General features: G+C 35.6%; 1 protein-coding gene across 1 annotated transcript in view; it reads right to left on the reverse strand.

Annotated features, from left to right (window-relative positions):
• Positions 1-312: 312 nt before the first annotated feature.
• The window catches only part of LOC107741279 (protein unc-13 homolog B-like), a 42903-nt gene continuing 27403 nt past the window's right edge, over positions 313-15812 (reverse strand). Inside the window, exons 31-42 of the mRNA XM_016553975.1 lie at positions 15561-15590; positions 12775-12789; positions 12433-12453; positions 10876-10902; positions 10686-10724; positions 3045-3089; positions 2896-2967; positions 2317-2464; positions 2125-2181; positions 1168-1260; positions 862-1021; positions 313-678 (exon numbers count right to left, since the gene is read on the reverse strand). Of these exons, the coding sequence (XP_016409461.1) occupies positions 393-678; positions 862-1021; positions 1168-1260; positions 2125-2181; positions 2317-2464; positions 2896-2967; positions 3045-3089; positions 10686-10724; positions 10876-10902; positions 12433-12453; positions 12775-12789; positions 15561-15590 (993 nt within the window). The 3' untranslated portion in view covers positions 313-392. The remainder of the gene's footprint in view (positions 679-861; positions 1022-1167; positions 1261-2124; positions 2182-2316; positions 2465-2895; positions 2968-3044; positions 3090-10685; positions 10725-10875; positions 10903-12432; positions 12454-12774; positions 12790-15560; positions 15591-15812) is intronic.

Raw genomic sequence — 15812 nt, forward strand, 5'->3', positions numbered from 1 at the left:
TTCAAGTTGTTTGGTTAACTAGATCATTTTTGTAAAACACAAATGCAGAGATTACTAGCCAATTAAATATTTTAGTAATGACTTTTTAAGACTTAATTAATTTCCATAATTTTTCCTTGATATTTCCAGATTTTCCATGACCGTGGGAACGCTATTCTCAATGCTAGCACTCCCTATCATGAGGAGTGATGCAAATCCAGTAAAACAGTTAAGTGACTCTTAAGGCTTTGAATAAACATACACAATTTTATAAACAGTGTAGGTCCTTGTGTGATTGGTTTGTGAACGCTTGTTTGTCTGTCAGTCTTTTCCTTTGTCTCGTATTCTAAGTTTCTTCTGTTTAAATCAGTCCACTTTAATCCTAATGATAAGGTCAACCTTGAGTTTCATCTTCACCTCCCTTCTTCAGCATGCCTGGTCTCAGATTTTAGTTTGACAAACTCTTTGGCAACCTCATCAGTTGAGCGTTGAGAGAGGATTCGTAGTGCAGTGGTCCCGGTTTCATCAATGTTGATACGCGGGCCCAAGGGGCACCAGCACACGCAGCTTTTCCGGTCTGCTATGTCACGCAGCTGCAGTACTGCGATCCCGACCACCCGATCCGCACGACCGAAACAATAATCCTTTACCGTTATTTGAATCTCATAGCAGTCCAGACTCACGCCTTTACCCAACACACTGAGATTAAAATAAAGGAGGGGAAATGCACAAATGAGTGGACCATTCTCAGTAATATGTTTTTTTTTGTTTACATTTTTAGAAAAATAAAAGTTTAACTGCCAGTAAGTACTAGTATTTATCTTATAGAAAATGTTGGTGTTTCAAACCACATATTTAATAGATGAGAGCGTTTTTACTCACAATTGAAAGGCCTCGTTGTACTTTGCAGTCCAGCTGTTGTTTTTCGATTTGGTTGTGAATTTTCGTTTCTTCTCTGTGAGCTGTGGGCCGACCAGGTTAACCTCCACAAATGGACGAAACATCCCGGAGGTCTGCCATTTCATGTCATTTACCGCAATCACTGGAAGAGAAAGAGATAAAGAGTTCATAAAAAGACACCAGGGTTTTTTTCAGCATCAAGACTTGATTAAATCATCATTATCTCACCAGACACTTAAATGCACAGATATAAGTCTTAAATTTAGCTCCTCTTTGCTGTAGTCTCACCTCTGACACAGAGTTTCTGCTCAGTGTTTCCAGCTGGGGGCGACAAATCCAGCTGAATCACTGCCTCCCCAATCAGCCGCTCAACCCCAGAGCCTGTCAATCAAACCATTTCATTTTACAAATACTGTATTTTCAACATATTACAGTCAAACATATGCATTTTTTTTTACACTTTATGCTTTGATTGTGGTTAAAAATGTGGAATTCTATTGAATGGATTTTAATAAAATTTTATAAAATGTGCCAGTGGTAGCTTCGGCGTTATTATATTACCCAAAATATTTAATAAATAATTATGTAATGTGCAGAGGAACTTCGAACAGAAATGCATTTTTCCTAAAATGCTAAAAATTTCAAAGGCATTAGAGAGTCAATTTTGAAAAATAATTTTGTGCCACACTTTCCTAAACACACACACACACTACTGTTCACAAAATGTTACAAAAGATTTATTTTAAACAAATGCTGCTTTTTTTTAAATGTGAAAAAAAAAAAAAATATCACGATTTAAAAAAACAACAACAATTATAATAATAAGACACGACCGTTTTTAACACTTATAATAAGAAGAAATGTTTCTTGAGCCGCAAATGTGATGGTAAAAGTAATGGCTGCTGAAAATTCAGCTTTGCTATCGCAGGAATAAATTACACTACATTAAACAATATTACTGCTTTTACTGTATTTTTTTATTAAATAAATGCAGCCTTTATAACATAAGGCACTACGCTCACAAAAACACTAAATCTTACTGACATATGCATTGTGTATATAAACATATTTTTATTCAATTTATTATCAAAATATATTATTAAATTATTTTTTACATTATTTTATTTATCTATTCTGTTTTCCCCTTCATTTCCTTATTTCTACATTATAATTCACTATAGAGAGAGAGAGAGAGACTATTCCTAGCCCTTCAAAGAGTCAAGGATGAACGAATCTTCGGCCCACCTCTGTCAGGTCGAACGTTCTCCTTGGGGGTGATCCTGATGCCCATACCATTTTGAACTGCAAGAAGATTTTAATTAAAAAAAATATATGAGTCATGCAAATGTCAAATAATTTATACAGAGATTGTGTGGCCATGTGCAAGGGTTGATAAAAGTCAGCACCTGAACATGTGTGCAAGTGTATGTATCTCACCCTGAGCATGTTGTGTTGTCACAAACGCCTTGATAAGAGCATCTGTGGTCTGTGTGTATAGGGAGAGAGCATAACGCAGCGATGATAGCTCAGGGCTCTTCTCCAGGTACGCTTTTTTTAAACCGTTCCCACCAGCATGGAAGAAGAGCTACCCAGTAGCAGGTTAAAGAGAGAGCGAGAGAGAGAGAGAGAGAGAGAGAGAGAGAGAGAGGTATGCTTTTTTTAAACCGTTCCCACCAGCATGGAAGAAGAGCTACCCAGTAGCAGGTTAAAGAGAGAGAGAGAGAGAGAGAGAAAATTAGCATGAATTTCCTTCTGCAAAAGGTACTACAGTTCACAGTAACTTATTTTGTCTGACAATGTTATTACGTGTGAAAAGGCATGCTTGTGGTGAGCAGCTTTCTCAAGACTGTTTCAGATTCTCTCTCCTTCCCACACACTTTAATGACGCACCGATCCCAAGAACCCAAACACTCAGTGTGCAATGTGTTGACTTGGTGTGACAGTTCTGTTTTTAAGCAGACAGCCAACAATTTAACGTGTTGTAACTCAGCAGGCATGCCATATCCACCAACACACCTTGATTGAATCCAGTGCTGTCTCCACGATCACACATTGCCTTGGTGACAAGCTTTTTGGCTCCACCCCTCCCTATAATGAGAGACGCATTAGCCACACCCACTGCCTTAGGCTACAGATTACATGTTTCAAGTAATTATAGTTAATACCTTTAGTTTAGACAGTTCCTTAGCAGCAGTAAGAAGTTGAGCTCCCTAAAAAAGAAAGAAAAACAGTATTTCAAACCTCTGCCTGCCAGTATTATAAAAAAAAAGAAGCATTATATTATTAACCGTCTAAATGTCAAAAGCGTGTTAACTTCAGAAAGGCCATTATGGTCATGTTGTATACTCTAGTACAAGACATTTTTCTCCTTATTTCAACAATTTGCCATAAGCAGCGCAGATGCCATCTCAAATTAAAAATAGTTTTAACTTTAAAACACTGCAGAAATTGCAGTCATGACAAATCAGACCACAAGTGACCACCAGTTAGAAAATGACTGTCAAAAAAATTAAAGATGAGGCTCATTTAAAAAAATAAAATAAAATAAATTTAAAACAAAAACATGATCAAATAAAACAAAGGCTCTTTTTTTGGCATGTTTTGATTTTGAGGAAAAGTTATGGAATTATTGTTTCCATTGTTCATGATCAATCACCACTGGCACGTCACTTTTGTCACAATCTCTTTTTTTGCGAATGCAAAATGCTACAATAAAACAAATTTAAAATAAAAACTGAAAAAAATAAAAAATAAAAATAACACAAAAGGAAAAGTCAGGAAATTGAGGAAAAGTTATTAAATTATTGTGTTTTCATGATTGATCATCGCCGTCACTTCTGAGTGATTGAGTACTATAGTCGTTGATATAGTCGTTAGATAGTATACTAACACTGACAATTGAAATAACAATAATAAAAACATTGATAATGATATGGTGTTCTGAGAGCAGGGACAGAGAATCATAGTACTGTTTGTGTCATGAAATGAGTTTTTAGGTGTCTAACATTGAACATCACTTGAGGATATCTGCAGCCTCTGAGTCGAGCTGTTGAGAGTAACATGCACACACACACACACACACACACGGAAAGAAGTGTTAGTTTAATAGAATATATCGAACTTAAACTAGGCAGAGGCGCGGAAAGGAAAGGAGAGAATGTAGGGAGAAAAAATCACAATGTCTGTCATGGTTCTGCAAGTGCATCAGCATCAGGGAAGTGAAACAAAATTGGAAACATTCTCTATTAAAGCTGTTTTTCCACAGTAAGAAAAGTGTTGAGCAATACATCTGTCAGATCCAACAACAGCTTAATTAAAGCAGGTGTAAAAAAACCAAAACAAAACAAAGAGTGGAGGAGTTATGATTTCATTCCCATAATGAACGATAACATTTGTTTATTCAGTTTAATACTGCTGAGGAAGGACAATTAAAACATCACACAATATCGACAGTAAGGGATGTAGATTTGATTCTAACAAGCAGGGTGGTAGAACAGAGAAAACTTTTAAGTAGGGTTTGTTTGCTTTCTGTCTTCTAGCTTACGGACAGAAAGCACCAATACAACTTTAAAACTACAGAACAATAACATCTTTATCCCTTATTTACACAAGAACGTGGTCCCAAAAATTATTTGGAAATTTTAGATTCCTAATGAACAAGTAAAATATAAAGTAAAGGGTTAACTAGAATAATCAAGTGTCAGAATAACAATAATTAGAAATGGACAAACAACCAATTCGTATGACAACCTAAATTCGAGGTCATAATAAAATGGAGTCCGATTAAAATTTAAATGAAATTAAATTACTCAGCGCACGGAAAAGGCCGAACACACAGGAAATCTTCAGCCACCATTGGATACCTTCATTGGGCCAATTGGGTGGACCTTACAATTGTTAATCTTCATCGCTCAAAATTTGAAGGAATATTGGCTGTGGGTATACCACTGTTATACTAACATGTTTGACAAAATAACAGAGGCATTTTAACAAAAACCTTTATTTTGTGGAAAACACAGTGATCAAAATTAGAGAACAGTAACCACTGTGGCACGAAAGAAGATTGCAACTCATATTTTGGAGGGTTACAGACGTCAGAAATTAGTGGAAATTGTGGAGCCCTTGCTTTGAGTGACTTCAGCACATCTGTGGCCGCAGGATATCACTAGTTTCTCACACTGCGCTGGTGTGATCTTGGTCTCTTCCATAGTTGGTAACTCTAGTGGGTTTCTTAGTCATAATTTTGTTGCCAAGGATTTTCCAGAGATTTTCAGTTGGGTTTACATCATTTCATTATTTCAATGTTCTTAGCTTCAAGGAACTGCTTTATCTGTTTTGCAGTGTGACGGGGGCATTGTCTTGCAGGAAAATTACAGGCTGATTGGCAGATGCTTCCAGGGAAGGTACTGCATGTCTCTGAAGGAGGTTCTGATAAACATCTGCATTGACCCTGCCATGTGTCTGTATAAGAGGTCCAACTCCCTCAAACCATGACACTTCCTCCTCAACCTTTCACTGATTTTTTACGCACTTGGGCTTCAGTCTTTCCCAGTTTGAACTTTGGACCAGTTCTCCTCTGTCCATACAACATGCTCTTAAGCAAAGGTTAGTCTAGCCTTTTGATTATTTCTGCTGATGAGAGGCTTGGTAACTGCAGAATGCGCTTTCGGTCCGACTTATCTTAAATGTGCAGAGACAGATCCATACCCTGTTCAGCGCTGAACTGGCAAGCAATTCCAGCTGCAGTGTTGAACCGATTCCCCATTGAGAGTCTCCGCATTATCCTGTCCTCTCGTACATTTATCTTATGTTGAAGTCCAGCCTTTTGGGGGGTGGAGGGAGTTGAATTAGTGTAATTGCAAAGCTGCTATATTTGAGAAATCACAGATTTGGAACGACCAACTTCTCTTGCAATGGCTAAAAGGGTCATCCCTTTAGCCTTCATCTGGACAACCTCCTGTCGCAGGCTTTCAGTCACCTTAGAGCGGCCCGCCATCTTGCAATTTCATTGAAAATTGGAGGATTGCTGCCAGTTAAATAGGGTTTGTCATTTAATTAAGGAAATTAGCACCAGGAGCCAGATTAACACCAATTACTTGGAGGTATCTGTAAGTGTTCTCTAATTTTGATCAGAGTTCATTTTCAAATATCTAATTTAAGGTTTTTATACTGTGCTTCAGAATACAATTAATTTATGAAATATGCTTTAAAACCGCCCTTCTTTTCCTGTTAGGATAACTTCAAATAGGACTAAACAGTGACCTTGAAATTTATGAAAATGTATTGAATTGTTCTCTAATTTGGATCTCCACTGTTCTTGTGGACTTGCACTTAGGCCAATGAATGCACAGAACTGATCATAAATGCATGTTTTTCTGAAACGTTTATTTGCACTATGCTATCACAGTGATGGGGAAAGTCTCAAGAGGAGAGAAGAGATAGCCAGGCTTCTAGCAAAACAACACGACAGTCTCACTCACACATACACACACACACACTCACATACACCCATGATGATTAGCGCACCTTTTTTTTGTCGCCTCTTGCCTCTTTCTACCGAGGGACAGAGTGAAAATAACATGGGGAAACAAAAGAAAAGGCACAGAGAGAAAAATGATACAGCTGAGCAAATCCTCAATGGCACTGATGCTTCTGAATGTTAGAATTGAGATAAATACAGAAACATTACATTCACACAATCAGTGTTTGGCATTGACAACTGTATTTACTCATCACAGCGGACACAAAGTTGAATAAACTGAAGTCCAATAGTGACTGGATCTTAAAGCTCCAGATGGACACAGCTCATATCACCATCTCTCAGAGTTAGCGAAATAACACATGAAAAAAATTGTGTGTGAGTCTTACTGGCTATCATATTGTGTAATGTGTATTAAGTGATGGAAAACCTGATTAGTGTGATTATGTTCACACAGTGCTGATTTGTGAATTCAGTTAAGTCCACAAAACTGCAGGTGTCAGCTCAGTTATAAAATAATGTGAAACACGTGAAACAAAGTATGTTCAAAAGTTTGGTTTCGGTAAGATTCTGTAAAGAGGTTTTTGAAAGTCTCTCATGCTCACCAAGGATGCATTAATTTGATCAAAAATACAGTAAAACAGTAATATTGTGAAATATTTTTGCAATTTAAAAGTAACATTTTTTATTTTAATGTATTTTAAAATGTAATTTATTCCTGTGATGGCAAAGCTGAAATTTCAGTACATTACATTAAGTGGGTGGTTTTGGTAAGTAATGGGTCGGTCAAGAATGATTTTTTCATTTTGAATTATTTTTATATGACTCTGAAATAATGAATAATTTGTTCATTTTGTTGTGACCGTGCATGTTCATCTTTTCAGTCCTTAACATATGACTGTGATACAAATACGTAGTTTGGTGAATGAATGCTTTTTGTTTCCTGTACAGTGTCTATGTGTCTGTCACATGACGAATTAAAGAAGGAGAAATCAATCTGTTTCCATCTAGCTTTATAGTCTGGATTGCACCAGCAAACTATAGGTCTTAACTGGGCAGCTATAAAATAGTCTTTAAGAGATGGGAGAGCCAAGCCTCCCCTTTCTTTTGGTAACTGGAGTGTTCTATATCGAATTCTGGATTTTTTACCTTGCCAGATAAACCTTATAATCCATTTGTCCCAATCTTTAAATTGTTCTTCTGGAACCTTTAGGGGAAGTGTCTGAAATAAGTATAAAAGCCTTGGGAGCATATTTATTTTGATAATATCCACTCTATCCCCTAAATTCAAGAAAGGGATGACGTTCCATCTCTGAATGTCTGCTCGTAGCTTAGCATTTAGAATTCTATAATTTACATCTGACAAAGTTCTAGTATCCTTTGGCAGATGTATTCCTAAATATTTTATTACCTCTGTATTATATTTAATCTTGTATTTAACCCTTGTTTCTTCTGGGGGAGTGAAATTGTAGCAAATGACCTGTGTTTTTTGCACATTTACTTTGTATCCTGATAAAGAACCAAATGTATCTAAAGTTGACATAAGGGTTAAAAATGATATCTCAGGGTCTCTCAAATATATTAAAACATCATCTGCAAATAATGCAATTTTATGTTCTTCTTCACCCATCTTTATCCCCCTAATATCATGATTCTGGCGTATCCACTGACTAAGGGGTTCAATGTATAGTGAAAAGAGGAGGGGAGAAAGAGGGCACCCTTGTCTCGTGCCTCTTTCCAGATTACAAAAATTTGACAAACTACCATTCACTTTAATTCTAGCTTGTGGTCTGGAATATAATAACTGTATGGCTTTAAGGATATTTTTATGAAAGCCAAAATGTTCTAAAACTATGTATAGATATGACCATCTGACCGAGTCAAAGGCTTTTTCCGCATCAAGACTCAGTATCATTGCTTGTATGTTACTCTCTTCTATATGTTTTAATATATGTAGTGTACGTCTGACACTATCCTGTGTTTGTCTCTGTAAAATGAACCCTGTCTGGTCGTTATGAATTAACTCTGGAAGTAGTTTTTCTATTCTCCTAGTCAATATTGCTGTATATAACTTATAGTCAACATTCAAGACTGAAATAGGCCTATATGAGCCACAATCTAATTTGTCTTTTCCTTCCTTTGGAATAGGGGAGATGATCTAGAGCTGCAATTTCATTGAAAATTGGAGGATTGCTGCCAGTTAAATAGGGTTTGTCATTTAATTAAGGAAATTAGCACCAGGAGCCAGATTAACACCAATTACTTGGAGGTATCTGTAAGTGTTCTCTAATTTTGATCAGAGTTCATTTTCAAATATCTCATTTAAGGTTTTTATACTGTGCTTCAGAATACAATTAATTTATGAAATATGCTTTAAAACCGCCCTTCTTTTCCTGTTAGGATAACTTCAAATAGGACTAAACAGTGACCTTGAAATTTATGAAAATGTATTGAATTGTTCTCTAATTTGGATCTCCACTGTTCTTGTGGACTTGCACTTAGGCCAATGAATGCACAGAACTGATCAGAAATGCATGTTTTTCTGAAACGTTTATTTGCACTATGCTATCACAGTGATGGGGAAAGTCTCAAGAGGAGAGAAGAGATAGCCAGGCTTCTAGCAAAACAACACGACAGTCTCACTCACACATACACACACACACACTCACATACACCCATGATGATTAGCGCACCTTTTTTTTGTCGCCTCTTGCCTCTTTCTACCGAGGGACAGAGTGAAAATAACATGGGGAAACAAAAGAAAAGGCACAGAGAGAAAAATGATACAGCTGAGCAAATCCTCAATGGCACTGATGCTTCTGAATGTTAGAATTGAGATAAATACAGAAACATTACATTCACACAATCAGTGTTTGGCATTGACAACTGTATTTACTCATCACAGCGGACACAAAGTTGAATAAACTGAAGTCCAATAGTGACTGGATCTTAAAGCTCCAGATGGACACAGCTCATATCACCATCTCTCAGAGTTAGCGAAATAACACATGAAAAAAATTGTGTGTGAGTCTTACTGGCTATCATATTGTGTAATGTGTATTAAGTGATGGAAAACCTGATTAGTGTGATTATGTTCACACAGTGCTGATTTGTGAATTCAGTTAAGTCCACAAAACTGCAGGTGTCAGCTCAGTTATAAAATAATGTGAAACACGTGAAACAAAGTATGTTCAAAAGTTTGGTTTCGGTAAGATTCTGTAAAGAGGTTTTTGAAAGTCTCTCATGCTCACCAAGGATGCATTAATTTGATCAAAAATACAGTAAAACAGTAATATTGTGAAATATTTTTGCAATTTAAAAGTAACATTTTTTATTTTAATGTATTTTAAAATGTAATTTATTCCTGTGATGGCAAAGCTGAAATTTCAGTACATTACATTAAGTGGGTGGTTTTGGTAAGTAATGGGTCGGTCAAGAATGATTTTTTCATTTTGAATTATTTTTATATGACTCTGAAATAATGAATAATTTGTTCATTTTGTTGTGACCGTGCATGTTCATCTTTTCAGTCCTTAACATATGACTGTGATACAAATACGTAGTTTGGTGAATGAATGCTTTTTGTTTCCTGTACAGTGTCTATGTGTCTGTCACATGACGAATTAAAGATTCATACCAAAAGACGCAGAAGTATTTATCTTTTGGTTGCATTATAATGATTTTCTAATTCAGAATATGATTAAAGATTGCATATGTGCATGGTTTGTGTGGATTTTGGCTATTGAAAATTTTACATTTTAAATTAACTACACAAAATTACTTGGAAAAAGGATTCGTTTATTTTACTAAAAAGATCCAAAGATTCAAGTCATTAAAATGATCCGCACTTCCAAAATAAGTAGCAAAGTTGACCAGACTTCAGTCAAAAGCCTGGCAACACATGCCTACCTTAAACTACCCATAAAACACATGGATTGTCCTAATGAGTGTTCTAGACTTATGCTCTAGAAAAACACTCCAAGATAGAAGAAAAAAGTTTAATAAGCATCTGTTATTGTGTTTACCAAAACAATGATCATTTATTCACTGACAACAACTAAATCATATCATTTGCCTAAGGCACATCATTATTTAAGCTTTGAATTATGGGTAATTGTTTTTGTGTCAAATCAGGGCACAAGAATCCTATTCCACCTAAAAACAACACTCTGACAATGAGGTATGGGGACAGGATCACAGCCAAACAGCACACATCTCTCCTTCCCAGCAGATTTTATGCACACGCTTGCTCCTCACACTAATGAGACCTTGTTCTATCATGTTTCAGAAAGTACCACACACACACAGATGTGCATCAGCTTATTACCTCAGCTCCATCACCCACCTCTGTGTTCATGTTCTCATCCTTGAGACAGAGAAACAAAATTACATTCAATATCACACAGAGTCCTGTTGATCCAGAGACTATGGGGCAACACTACCACAGACAAACAGTGTGTGTGTATGTGTGTGTGTGTGTGTGTGTGTGTGCGTGCGTGCGTGCACTGCACACAAACCTCCTTCTCTTTGTCCTTCTTTTCCCCCTGATGCCAGAACATGGAAACAAACACATGAATGAAGAAACATAGACATACACAAATAACACACAAGACAGAAACTATAAGCACTGAATAGGCTGAATGAAAATGAGCACATAATTATGATGTATTATTCAAGACATTAAGGGAAATAAATGCAAACATTTGCTATTTTAGTTGTTATAGCATAACATTAACATCATAAAGATGATCCTGGGGCAGGAAGCAAAATGTGTTTACATTTTTAATGACTATGTAAAAATATACATAATATATGCATATATAAAAATACTAAATCAAATACTGTACATTAATGTCCAAAAGTTTGGGGTCAGTAAGATTTTTAAATGTTTTTGAAAGATATCTCTCTATGATCACCAAGGCTGCATTTATTTGATTAAAAATACAATAAAAACAGTAATATTGTGATAACTTGTGACAATTTAAAATAACTGTTTTCTATTTTAATTTAAAATGTAAGTTTAAATTACAGCAGTCATTACTCCAGTCTTCACTGTCACGTGATCCTTCAGAAATGATTCTAATATGCTGATTTGATGCTCAAGAACTCACCGAAGAAGGGAACTCAGTTCTTATTCTTATCAATGATGAAAACAGTTGTGCTGCTTACCATGATACATTTTTTTCAGGTCAAATCTATTTATTATTTTAAACAACTTTTTTGTAACATTCTTAATGTCTATACTGTCTCCTTTGATTGATTCAGTGTGAATAAAAGTATTAATTTCTTACTGACCCCGAACTTATATGTTAGTGTATTATATGTATAATTATGCATTTTGACAATTTAGGTATTTGAGAGCTATATCTCTATTATATCTCTATTATACTATACCATAATTTTAATCGAAAGAAACCATAAATTCAGGTTTAATAATTCCACCCAACTGGCCTAGGTTATGATAAATAAAGTTTATGTTTGCAATGTATCTCATACATGGAATTATCAAATAACACAATCTCAATAATCTGTAACAAACATAAAAAGAAACTATAAAACACTAGCAAAAACATGCAACTGAGGACCATCTGCCTCAATTCTGTGAGGGGCATCTTACTCCATTTGTCTAACTTGAACTTTTCACTTCAAAATAATGAAGCTGCTTTCTTCCACACAATTTTTTAATTGTTGGTCTATGAGCTACATGCAGCGTAATGTTTTTGTTTTTTTTCCCCCAGCATCTTGCGGCACAAGCACTATGTTAGTAGTATGGTGTGCCAGGTTAGAACTAGTTAAAGTTTTAAAAAGTCACCTCAAGACTTTCCGTTCTATTTCATGCCTTTTAGCTGCACTCCATCTAGTTTCTTTTGATCGATTATTGCTGTCACTTCAGAGTTCTCATACTCATCCCCAGGGCTGTGAACACTACAGACATTAGGTGCATTATATATATATATATATATATATATATACAGTATATATATATATATATACAGTATATATATATACACACACACACACACACACACAAGCTTTAAGTAAAGTACTACTGAAAATACTGGAAATGCACACACCTTTTCTTTCTTAGCAACAGACTGCAGAAAGAAAGAATGAACAAAAAGACAATAAGAATGAAAACAAACAGAGAAAAAGTTTAAAGAGCTACTAAATGCAAATACGCACATAGATGAACTCAAACAACACAATATATTCCACACACAAAATTGAAGGGAAGTAAAGAGGAATCTAGATAAATAATTCTACTGGGTAATAAGAGGAAGAAGTTAAATTGAAAAGAAAAAACTGGCTCCCTAAATATTTGATTCATCGGCTCAAAGCATCTGATACGATGACACTGACTACTTCACTACGACTGTCATACATCAAACTAAAGCATTTAGCTCACACAAACCTACCTTCTGCCTGTCAAGCTGTACATCCAGATGAAAGGAGAGATGGTAAAAACAAGAGTCAGTAACAGATGGATGAATGGTAGGGGGTGAGAGAGTGAAATAGAGAAGGAAGCTGAAATTTTGAACAGGAGCAGCCGAATACTCAAGGGGCCATTCACATAGGATGCGTTTGTGCATTAAAAACAGCTAGACAGAGTGGATTAAAAAAATTTGCCTATAACCACGACAACCAGAATGCAAAAACTGCTGTGCGATGTGACAATGACAGCAATCAGAACATCTTTGATGTTTAAATATGTCAAAATGTTAAAAAAAACTGACTCCAAACTTTTGAATGCTAGTGTATGTTCATATAACATATAAACATTATAGTATTAGTTGCTTGTAGGATTTTTTTTTTAACCAAACAGTACTGCCCTGGGTATTAATTGTGATGCTACTTATCATTATCTATACATTTATTTATTTTTCCCCACACACACACCAACATACCAGTCAAAAAGTTCATTGCTAAAGAACATTACCATGAGCACTGACGGCAACACCTAGCAACACCTGACTCAAGGACAGCAGAATATTTGTCATCACTTCACAGAGTCATCTTAAAAATGCAGAATTCATTGAAAAATGTCTGCACATGTCTGGCTTTAAAAATGCCTGGACACAATAACACAATACACACAGCAAAGCACTAACACTGTAGGTGCAGTCACTAGAAGAGTGCCTGCTAAGCCTAAAACTGCTACTGTTTTATTTCAGTTCTTTTGATTGACACGTGACAGCATCGTCCCAATTCTAATCTTTATTTAACTATCATTATTTGACCACTTTTTCATACAATACTGAGGGAAGGACAGGAAATTATGGGAATAAAAGATCGTCCATGATTGAAAAACGTTGCAACAGGGTAACCACAATCTAAACCATAATCACAGGAGCACATGATACAAACTAATGAAAGGTATACAACCAACAGGGTTTCACAACACACAATAAGCCACTAAAGTCAAATGGGTTCACTTTTTTCTTTACAAAACCAACCTTATTCTCCTTTTCTTTGTTTCAATCTACAAATAAAAATATAACAAACATTTTCAAATTACAGTCCAGTGTGCCACCAATTTGAAACACCAACCTGCTAAAAATCACATTACATCACTTGCTCACCAATTGATCCTCTGCAGTGAATGGGTGCCGTCAGAATGAGTCTCCAAACAGCTGATAAAAGGATAACTGATTTGTGATAACTGGAGGAAATGTTATTATGGATTATGTTAATGTTAAAATGCCTTAATGATGGATGTTTTTCTTACAAACATGCAGCTTTTTACGTCACAATCCATTAATTAATGGACTGAAATTGTGTCGATTACTTGTGGATTATTGTGATGTTTTTATCAGCTGTTTGGACTCTCATTCTGATGGCACCCATTCACTGAAGAGAAGCCATTGGTGAGCAAGTGATACAAAATTTATCTAAATCTGTTCTAATACGAAACAAACTAATCCACATCTTGGATGGCCTGAGGGGGAGTACATTTTCAGCAAATTTAGATTTTTGGGTAAACTATTCCTATAAATGCACAAACAAAAAAAGTGTGCAAACGTGCATCAATTGTTTAGTGAATTCACCACTACAGTATGATTTTAAAAGTAATTTCTATTCAGTGAACTTTCCAGATCTTTCATACTGTAACTCTGCAGTTCACTTAGTATGTATCGCTGCGTTTTGATTAGCCTGCATTATGCAATGATGCTGATGTTAACCCAGCTGCAATCATTAAAGGAACACTCCACTATTTTTGAAAATAGGCTCATTTTCCAACTCCCCTAGAGTTAAACAGTTGAGTTTTACCGTTTTCGAATCCATTCAGCCGATCTCCCGGTCTGGCGATAGCACTTTTAGCTTAGCTTAGCATAGATAATTGAATCTGATTAGACCGTTAGCATCTCGCTCAAAAAAGACCAAAGAGTTTCTATATTTTTCCTACTTAAAACTTGACTCTTCTGTAGTTACATCATGTACTAAGACCGACGGAAAATGAAAAGTTGCGATTTTCTAGGCCGATATGGCTAGGAACTATACTCTCATTCCGGCGTAATAATCAAGGATTGGAAAATGATCCTATTTTCAAAAATAGTGGAGTGTTCCTTTAACATCACAGCTGGAGTCTAGAACACAAACTCCACAGGACGCATCACACAGAGTACTCACCTCCAATTAAAAATATAGCATTTGTATGGAATTAATCAATATATTTTAACCTGCATTTAAGACTAACTATATTTACTATATGAATAGAGAGAACCTATACATTTCATTCCTCACTCATGCTCTTATTCAGATTCACTGCTCTTGGTTGGATACAGGAATTAATTAAGGCCCAAATCCCAGCTGTAGAAGTAAAAGCTTTTGATTCTTTTTAAAGCTTTAGCGCTACATTAAATTATCTGGTCAGAATTAATGGGTAAATTAGGCTTTAATGTGCATAACAGAATGTGACTGCAACCTAAAGACCCGTCTGTTCTATCAGATTTTACTAATCAACTTTTGTCTTAAAGAGACAGTTCACCCAAAAACAAACATTGTCATCATTTACTCATCTCCATTCTCAAACCCTGTATTTTCTTTAGTCCGTGAAGCACAACCTTCACTTGCGTTTCACAAAAACAAGACAACATGAATGAAACGAGTAAATGAAAACAAGACCGATGCCTATATTGCATATCACTGAGCTTTTGATTTTAGCTCATCTGTAAAAAGCAGTGGCTATGATCTCTTAACATACCTCTGATCCTTCTGAATCCGAAATTCCAGACTGATGGAAAAGACGTAGATACACAAGTCAGACAAAAATAATAAATAATGTAAACAATTAAAACAATGATACTAAATAAACAAATAAATACAACTTCAATTACACTACTGTTAAAAGTTTGGTCTCAGTAAGATTTTATTTTTGTTTGACAAAAAGTTTATTCTGAAAGGATGTATTAAACATAAAAAATGAGAGCAAAAAAAAAAAAATTTGTAAATTATA

The sequence above is a fragment of the Sinocyclocheilus rhinocerous genome, unplaced genomic scaffold, assembly GCF_001515625.1.
Source record: "Sinocyclocheilus rhinocerous isolate Xijiao unplaced genomic scaffold, SAMN03320098_v1.1 scaffold615, whole genome shotgun sequence".
NCBI lineage: Eukaryota > Metazoa > Chordata > Actinopteri > Cypriniformes > Cyprinidae > Sinocyclocheilus > Sinocyclocheilus rhinocerous.